At 37.5% G+C, this 9918-nt stretch overlaps 1 protein-coding gene across 1 annotated transcript; it reads left to right on the top strand.

The window, feature by feature from the left end:
• Positions 1 to 2295: 2295 nt before the first annotated feature.
• SPINK1 (serine peptidase inhibitor, Kazal type 1) lies at positions 2296 to 8209 on the top strand. The gene is made up of 4 exons (XM_006906365.3): positions 2296 to 2399; positions 3111 to 3142; positions 4626 to 4732; positions 8095 to 8209. Exons 1-4 carry the CDS (start codon positions 2345 to 2347, stop codon positions 8138 to 8140), a joined length of 240 nt encoding a protein of 79 aa, XP_006906427.1. The 5' UTR covers positions 2296 to 2344; the 3' UTR covers positions 8141 to 8209.
• The last annotated feature ends 1709 nt before the right edge of the window (positions 8210 to 9918 follow it).

Raw genomic sequence — 9918 nt, 5'->3', positions numbered from 1 at the left:
TATGAAGAATTAGAGAGCATATACTCTGAAAAAAAAATTTATAGAATCAATCGACCTGAATTGGTGACCTAAACAAGAACAACTTTACTGGCAGTAGTAAAGGAAGGAGCTAAAATGGTAAAGGCTGAAGTACAAATGGAAGATGGGGAAGTAGTCACATAAACAGTTTCAACAGTGTGTTGTATGTTATATTCGGACATGTTCAAAATGCTGTGGAAGCCTCGACCGAACTGAGGAAGTTTTCCAGAAAGAAACAACATTTGAAATGATTCTTAAAGATTCATGTATAAGCATAAAGAAGAGCATTCTGGTTAGACAAAACAGCATTATAAATACTGAAAAAATAACAAGGATAAAAATAATAGTAACGGATAATATTTCTAAGTGTTTACCATGTTCTAAAAGCTTTACAGGTCTTAGTTCACCTAAATTACAACATCAGCCTCTTTCTTCAACTTTCACCCACCATCACTTGGTTGGACTCTTACAGTAGCCTGGCGGCTGACTTTTCTGCTGCTGCACTTGCCTTCTGGTTTATTCTCGCAGAGCAATTAAAGTGACGTATTAGAACAAACACCATCCATGCTCTCCAACAGCTTTCTCTTTGGTGAAAACCAAAGTCCTCACTATGACCTACACGGCTCTTTATTATCTAGGCCCCCACTGCCTCCTTCATCTCACCGCCTATCACTTTTTATCTCTATCACTTTGCTCCAGCCAGACTATTTTCCAACACGTCGAACAAGTTTCTGTCTCAGAGCCTTTGCACTTGCTCTTCTCACCGTGTGGAGTGCATGTTCTTGGATATCCGCATGGCTCAGTTCCTCACTTCCTTCATGTCTCTGTTCAAATGTCACCTACAGCAGGGCCTTCTCCGACCAAGCCATCGTAACCATCACCCAAATCCTCCAGCATGCTTATCCTCTCTATACATTTTTTCCATATGTGATATACTTCATGACTCTTTTTTTTATTGTCTGTCTTCCCCAACTAAGATTCAGTGAAAGCCCCATGAAAGTAGGGACTCTCCTTTCTATTCAGTGATATTTCCTCAAGATGAGTACGGTTCTTGACATGTGTCAAGACCTGTGAGGGTCTGAGATTTTACCCTACTTGAGAGCTAACAAGTTAGCTTGCCATGGCCAAATGGATGCTGGCAGAAGACATAGATTCCTGGGCCAGAGACAAGGGACTTAATAGTTTAATAGCAACAGTCAGCATGTCAGCACTGGTTCTAGTTTCTCAAGCCCCATTTTCCACAGGGTGATGTGCAGAAGGCCAAGTGGTACCTGAACAGAAAGAGCAGTGTGTTACAGCAGTAGGAAGCCAAGCTTTTTAAAAAATCCCTCATCTTTTTAAATGGGCACTATGTCTCCATAAGCATTGCCCTGGAGAGGGATATGATCTTTATTTTACTGAACGTAAACAAACCTCTCCTTTATTCTAGAGAGAGACACTATTCCGCTTTCCCAGGCCATTTGTTACACGCCCTTGAGAAGGTCATCTGAAACACAGGCAATCAGTGTCTCTATCCACAAGACATGCGGAAACATGATAGAGAGTGAAGAACTGTCTTCCAATAACACAAAACATATTTTTGCGTAGACACAAAACATATTTTTGAATGAAAGGTGAACATTTTGAGTCAGGTACTATTATTACTTCCGTCCTCAGATGAATAAATCGAGGCACAACAAAAGTGAACTAGATATACAATATCAGAGAGCCAGTAAGTGTCTCTGTCAAGCACATTCTAGCCCTAGAGCACACACACACCTCAGGGAACTGAGTCCTCACCATCTCTAACCTGTTCTTCTGTTAGCTATTTTAAGCCTTGTGAATGGGTAACAGCAAAAGGAGAGAAAGAAGAGAAAGAATAAAAAAAGAGAAAAGCCGAAGAAAAGCAAAAAAGAATAGAGAGGGTTTTTAAAATATCCACACCTATTCATTTATCCAGAACTACAGAATATAAGAGATCTTTGAGATCCCCTTACAGAAGAAAAAACAGGGGCTCAAGAAAGGAAAAGCCTCCCCATAATCATAGAGGTTAAGGAGAGAACCAACACACTAACCACCTTTTAGAACTCTTTTCCCAACAGAATTCTTGGCCTTGAACATTTCAGGCCCATGCCTTTCCTTTCACTTTTCTTACACAGATGACATCCAAACCCGGAGCCAACCTACTGCAGAGTCAATCAATAACCAAGGAGATCTACGACACAGGGCAGCAGGTGGAGCTGGGGCTGTCATTTTGCCTATATAATTCTTCCAGTCCAAGGGTTGTGAAGAGAAGTGGTAGGTTCAGTGCAGTTTCTGACTGAGCTCTGGACACACAGCTTCAGCCATGAAGGTAACAGGCATCCTGCTTCTCATTGCCTTGGCTCTGCTGAGTTTATCTGGTAAGTGTTTTTGCATATTTTTCTGATTTGAGTAAAACCTGTTGACCTATTGCTTTAATGAGCACATTACCTTCTATGTTTAGGCATAGCCTAGTCTTGGACAGAACTTTTGGTCCCAATGAGATGAAATAAGGTCAATGGATGAGAATCACAGAAAGAGGAATTTTACATAAAATAAGGAGAACAATTTTTAACATTATTTACAAAAGGAGACTTAAAAGTAATTGCAAAAGTTAGTTTTGTGTCAGAAGACCTGATTATTGCTAATGGTAACTGTTTTACAGCTAGTTATATAAACTTTCCATATCTTCATTGGTAAACTGAGATAAAGATATTTTTACTTCTTATATCACTAATTGTGAGATCAAAGATCTAAGTACCCAGTTGTTAGAATGTCAGTGAGCATTCAGAAGATATTTGCTCAGTGTCTAACTCATTTCAAGGAAATGGGTCAACTTTTCCGAAATACCAATTGAGATACTTCGGTCATCATCAAATTTTTGCTTAATTTTTTTAGTATCCATCACACAGAGAGTGAAGGGACACCAATGAGATGTCCTTGAGAGAAAACAGGAATAAGAAGGAGTGGGGAGTGGAAGAGGCCAGCAGAGAAGTCACAGTCTTAAATGGAAGCAGAAAATTCTGAATTAGAACAGGTCTGGCTTCTTTCAATCAGGACGCAACTTCACATGTCTGATCTATGTTTTCTAGGTAACGCTAGAGCTGACCCCATGGGAAGAAAGGTAAAGACAATTTTGCAATTGCTTATCTCTCAGGCTAGAACTGTTTGTTCCAACCAAAGCACAGTTTAGCTGTCACCTTTCAGTTTCACCCGAAGTCAAGACGAGGCGTATGAGTGCTAGCAAGGCTTAATTTATTAAACTAAGATAGTTAATAATCGTTACCCCAAAGGAGCTTATGTTCAAGGGCAAATCCACGGATTCGAAGAAAATTTCTATGTAGTCATCTAGTGCTTGCCGTGAAGGGATTTTTTAACATACTGGGGCTATTTGGAAGGGCAAGGATTTAGAGTGGAAGCGCTCTTAACCTCACTCCAAATATCACTTCCTCCTTATGTGCCCCCGTGAAGTTCTCCAAATCACCAAGGTGGAGCTCTAATTAATAATGAGCAAAGGAAAATAATAAACTAGGTTCTTCCTCTAGAAAAATATTCTATATCTAACTTTTCCATTTTTTCTTGTGTTTATAAAGTAAATTTCAGTAAGTTTGGAGACCAAAGGAAGAAGTATTCTTCTTATTACATTTATATCTAGTGGAGAGGCAGATGACAAATCAAAAGTACATAAGTGAATAAATTATTACGTTTGTAATAAGTATTATAAAGAAGTTTTGCTACCATTAGGAACTTAGCCTAGTGATCAGAGAAAGTCCCTAAGTAATTGAGGTTTATTTTGAGCCACAAAGGATAAATGCGTGTTAGCAAAATATAACTGGTGAGGAGAAGTAGTAGAGTGAAGGGGTTAAAAGCTAAAGCTCAGGACCTACATTGACTGGGTTTGAATCCTGGATCCAAGAATTAATAGCTGTGTGGCCATAGGTGATATAATTTGTGCCTCATTGTCTTCACCTAAAGAGGAGTGTAATAAAAAGTTCATAGGATAGTTGTGAGTTTTAAACAGAGTAATAAATTAAAAGCACTCAGGACAGTCTCTGGCCTATAACAGTCATTCAGTAATTACTAGTACTTCCTGTCACAGAGGAAATAGGCTGTGCAAAGACCCCAAGGTGGAAGGCACCTAGTACCTTCAAGTAACTGAGAGAAGACCAATGTGACTGAACCATAGTGTACAAGGAAAAACATGCCCCAAGGTGTGGCTGACCCGAGAGGGGCCAGCAGTAATCAAAAATTGAACATTATCTAACTTACCTTATTAAAACCTTGTAACATCATTATGAAGGAGGTGGGAAAAATAATAACATTTCCATTTTACAGATGAAATGACCGAGGTTCAGAGACACCAAGAGATTTACCAATGTCACACAACTTGTAAATAGTATAGGCATTACTTAAAAGCAGGTTTCCTGACTAAAATTGTGGATTCCTTCTCTTGGAACACTCAGTACCATTCTCCCAATTACAATCATACTTCTACCTTTTAGCCAAGCAACTCCAGGGAGGTAAAAACCATGTTAGAGATTTTACTGTAAATTCAAAGAATAAAAAATAATGGAAAATTATTGTTTATTGTTTAATTCCATTTTTAGGCTGTATGTACCAGTAAACTGAGTGGATGTCCCAAGATCTACAATCCTGTCTGTGGGACTGATGGAACTACATATCCCAATGAATGCGAGTTATGTATGGAAAATAAGTAAGTACAAACTTAAATTTCTTTTAAAATCTATTTTAAACTAGTTGTCTTCAAATTTTCATATATCTTATCTTTTCAAGCCCCAATCAACAATCCAATAACAACAATCTTACCATGAGAGAAACAAAACACCTAGTTTTTCCAAAAATAATTTTCAATCCTTTTTCTCCTTATTATATATCTACTATAAGATAGAGAGGTGTGTGTTTATATATGTGTGTATGGGTGTTCTGACAGAAAATAATATTTACTGTGCCGAGCATTGCATGGGGTATTTAATATTCACAATGAGACTATGAGCTAAACAATACTAAGCTCATTAGACACACGAAGAAGTTGAGATTCATTAGTTTAAATAATTTGCTTAAGATCACCCAGCAGTAAGTGGCAGAGCAGAGGATGAATCCTTGCTCTTTCCACTATTCTTTAAAGTCAGATACCAGACGAATTATCTGTGAGATGCAGAAGAAAATTCACCATTCTTTGTCTCTCAATCTGCTTACCCTCAATGCTAACACCGTGTGACTAATGGGAGTATGAGCGCAGTGGCTCTGAGAGCACAAAATTAAAAACAACTAATTATGCCTGCTTGGGTTTAGAAAAGTTTGGAGGCTTTCTCTCTGCCATAAAGAAGGAGAGAAACAAGAAGAACAAAAGAGAGACAGGAATTAATAACACTGTGCAATATAAAATGTGTTAAGGAAAGGACAATAGAATAGAGGAGGGAAAGTGTTTGAATGGTTCTCTCAATGAATTTTTAAAAAATCACTGGTAGATAAAAATCCATGCTTTTATAGCAAAACAGTAGACAGTCTGGATTTTAAAAAGCTCATACACCCAAAATATCTTTAAATTTAAAATATCATCCTTTGTGATGGTAATGATTGTGTTTACTAAAAGCTCAAATATGCAAATAAGAATTATACAGATTAGGTAACCAAAACATATTTTCGTAACACTTTTACTTATGGACATGAGAGCCAGGCTCAATGAAGCTCGTTTTCTGAAGTGATTGCTGACAGGTGATGAATATCAGACTCGGGCACTCAGAAAAATAGATTTGCCACAGATTTTCTATCTTTCTTAACACTGAACACTTAATATATGCCAAGCACTGTGCAGCCTCCTCTGCTTTTCTTGTGCTTATGACTAAGAGGAAATAGGTCATGAGCACAAATAAGGTAGCTTCTTGTAACTTGTGGCAAATGCCACCAAATGAACTGTGAGCCAAGTACTATAGGAGTGAAGGAGAGATATAGATTTCTTCTTACTTAAAGGGTCAAGAGAGGATTAATAAAAAGGATAATATTTAAACAGGGATCTGAATTTTGGTAGCATCACAAAAGCATTCCAGGTTAAATAGAGGTGTAAAACAATCAAAACAAATAAAGATTTCGTGAGTGACCCAGAAAACTCTTAGTTATTATGAAACTGCTTTGTATTAAAGACCTCGATTTAGGCTCAAATGACAACATACATTTCTATTATTCCACGGTATAAGTTTTCTATAACACACGACCCCTCTTCTTGGTCCACTTTAAATCATTTCAGAATATTTTCAGTGTTTTAAACAAGGATTGTGGAAATAGTTCTTTATGGAAAGAGATTTAATATCTTAAAGTTTTAGACCCAAAACACTAGGTGTTCTGCTTTGTGGTAAATTTCTTTCCACATCGAAGATTTATAAGAGGAACTTGAAACCACTTGCTAATTTTCTCATGACCTACGTTGTTGACACTAAGATTAAACATCATATTTCCATCCAAGGGAAGAAGAAAACAATAGAACAGCCTTGAGACTTAGGAAATTTCCAAGAGCCAAGACCAAAAGGCCCAATATTTAGAGTGAAACATATTGGAAAAATAGGAGCATAGAGCTGGGACACCTTATTCCCTTAGCCTTTAAAACCTATCAGGCTTGCTTGCTCTTTCTATTCCATAAAAAAAAGTATATGCAAATATGAGAGGAACATTTAAACATCAGAAAACATAACTTTTCTTCCTATATTTTTCAAATAAAAAAAAAAACAGGTCTACAGAGAAAATGTGGCTTTCTCAAATGCAACATCTTTTCAAATGTACCATATTGCCTTTCTCTCTATTGCCTATTAAAAGCACCAGACGAATGCATTGTACAGTTAACTACAGTGAGGTTCTGACTCTAGTTGTTGGGTTCTGAGATAAGCATACAAACAAGGGCTTGTATCTCCTTGTTCATTACGTGCTTGACAGATATATTCAGTAAGGACCTTTTCCTATTTCTTCTGTGTCTTCTTAGGGACTTTATACTGACAAATTCTTTTCAGCATTCTCTAGTAGAACTTTCTGCAATGACCGAAATGCTCTCTATCTATGTTACGCAATATGAAAGCCACTAGTCATGCCACCAGCACATAAAATGCCGCTAGTACAACTGGGAAACTGAATTTTACTATTACTTAGCTTTAACTGATTTTAATTTAAATACCTACATGTGGATACTGTCTACTATACTGGACAGCACAGCTAGAGAAAAAAGTGAACTTATGTGCTCCGTTTAGATGTTTGTGCTGTGTACGCTAACTCAGAAATAAGTATCATGAGTGGTTAATAGTTATGGAACAAGAAAGCATCAAAAGCTCTTAAAATTAAGAATCAGGAAGGTCCAGATACATACATGCATAAAGATATGTAGAAGTCAGATGTTCTCAAGTAATAGAGAAATAGAAACATTTTATGTCAGTATATTCAAGAAAAAGATGGATTAAAAAATGAGATATCTGGAAACAATCTCATGAGGAACAATGGTAGGATTTAGGAATATTTGTCTTAGAAAGGAGAAAGCTGGTTTGGAAACAGTAGTGTGTGGGGAGCAGAAAAGTTTTTATCTAGAGGCGGGATGCTTAAGGCTGGCAGATAACATGTGATAGAGAGATGACTTCCTTTTGTGAGATCTCACAGATGTGCATCCCTAGAGTCCTAAGGCAAAAGATCAATTAGAAGGACTGCAATAGCCCAGGCAGCAACTAAAATGGAAACATGGTGGCTAGAAAGTGACATCAGGAGTGAAAGACGCAACAATGGACTGGAGATTCATTTCAGAGGTTTACTGTAATGTCCTACTAGATTTGGAAACTCTGTAAGGACAGACACTTTTCCTTCCATTATATCTCCAGTGTCTGTAATAGTTCTTAACCAATATTCAATGAATTAATGAATAATTGAATGAATACATGAACGAGAGAAAGAGAAATGGGAATAAATCTCAAACCTTTCTATCTTAAATAAAGCTAAACTTTTTTTGTTGTTTTTCTCCTACAGTCACCTTTTTTTTTTTTTTGTCAGCAAAGTTTAAGCAATTTTTTTTTTCAATTTCTTCTACAGGAAGCGCCAGATTTCTGTCCTCATTAAAACAGATGGCCCTTGCTGAGAACCAAGGTTCTGAAATCCTGTAAGGTCACCATGATACCCAGTTGGCCCGACTGTTGAATAAAAATGCATCTAAATACTTCCTCAGGTTCCCATGTTTTTTCCTCAAAGGCACGTTTGATTATAGCAGGGACAGAGGACCAAGTTTATGAAACCCAGCAATCCTGTAATTTCAGGCAGGGTTTCTTTTCCTTCATGGTGTTTTTCCTTTACTCATCTTCCTCACATTCTGAGGACTCTGTCTCAGGAAATATGACTGCAGATATTAAGTGACGGGACACAGTTGATCTTTATTAGATGTAAGATTAGACTAGCACTTTCAGGAACAGTTAGAAAACTCCCAGTTCCTTGGGATTTAAATGAGCATCTATTGTTCTTGGCACTGGTCTAGGTACATAGTTGTGAGATTTTAAAGAGCTGCCTAACTGGAAGAAAATAGTTTAATCTTAAAATTTTCCATATATCTCAGTATATAGGTTTAAGGTGAGACACGATTTTCTCAAAGAGGCTCAGAATCATTGAGGAAATCAAAAATGCTGCATATTTTTTACTATGCTGTGGAGCAGCCTCTGCATTCAGCCTTAATTCTTTCTCAGCAGAGGTAATTCTCTATTAGCAACTAAGGTGAGTAGCAGTGATGTAGAGCTCTCTGCTTTTCCTGATACCTAAGATTTGGGGGGAGAACTTCATCTAGGGCTTGACTTAGAGATCTGCATCATAGGTCCTGATGGGTTTGTGCAGAGAGTAAACAAAGACCTGATTCTGACTTAATTTGAGGAATGGTCTCTTTACCACCAAACCATCCCAAAGAGTTGATCTGGCAAAGAAAGAAGGGACTATAAACCAGATGAACTGATAGTGAGGACTCTGTGTAGTTCGCTTTGCTTTACTCATGAGCTACGATAACCCTGTAAGGTTATCTTTGTGTTGTGAGTAGACTTAGAAAAGTTAAGTAACCTGATTAATATCACCAACAAATAAGATGGTAGAGTTAGACTTTTAAGCTAGGGCCGTCTCCAAATCCAATGCTTCTTCATCTAAACCACAATCACTTCTGGGGGATTATTCCTTATCTATTTCCTCTATGGGAATTTTAGGGAATATCTTCATATCAAAAGGCCTATGTATTTATATTCAGAGACAGCAAATAAGGTACAAATAGGGAATTACCTCCAAATAAGAAAGTCTCTATGATTACTCAAAAAGAAAAGAGAAAGCAACTTGATTCCTGAGCTTATACAAAGAACTAGCCTAGAATGGACAAATGGATAGAAGTTTGAAAGAGGCTGAGATGCTTCAGGTCCTCTGCTATATTGTGAGGGAACAGATCACCCATCAAACCAGAAATAACCAATCAAAATCAGTCCCACACCTGCAAAAAAACCTGACACTCGAAGGTTTATGCTAATTTCTTGTGATACTCAGAATCTACATGTCTTGAAGTTTAAATCTGACCACTAGAGGATGCTGTGGTCTGACAACCGCCTGAAGCAAACAAGCATCTAACAGCTCGCCAGATAACATGCTAAGAAATGTTAGGGATGCAAGATGGCTTCCAACGTCTTCTCCGGGATGCTAGAGGGCACTTGGAGGGCACCCCTATGATTAAGAAAATTAGCCATGGAAAACGGAAATTAAAACATTGAAATCTAGAAATGGTCATGTCCTTGATAAGAATTTGATACTTTGTCCAATGATGAATGGCTGAAAGAAGTAGGAAAATTTGATCTGATTAAAAGGGAAACTCTTAGAAATCTGGTAGGTCATTTCAAACAATTT

This window comes from Pteropus alecto, unplaced genomic scaffold (genome assembly GCF_000325575.1).
Source record: "Pteropus alecto unplaced genomic scaffold, ASM32557v1 scaffold40, whole genome shotgun sequence".
In the NCBI taxonomy this organism is placed as follows: domain Eukaryota; kingdom Metazoa; phylum Chordata; class Mammalia; order Chiroptera; family Pteropodidae; genus Pteropus; species Pteropus alecto.
The sequence above is the reverse complement of the archived record's forward strand: the minus strand, read 5'-3'. Positions and strand labels throughout refer to the sequence as shown.

Coding starts and splice junctions, on each gene's coding strand:
- SPINK1 (XM_006906365.3), top strand. CDS start 2,345: ATGAAGGTAACAGGCATCCTGCTTCTCATTGCCTTGGCTCTGCTGAGT. Junction 3,143..4,625: donor CTGACCCCATGGGAAGAAAG/GTAAAGACAATT, acceptor TTCCATTTTTAG/GCTGTATGTACCAGTAAACT. Junction 4,733..8,094: donor GAGTTATGTATGGAAAATAA/GTAAGTACAAAC, acceptor TTTCTTCTACAG/GAAGCGCCAGATTTCTGTCC.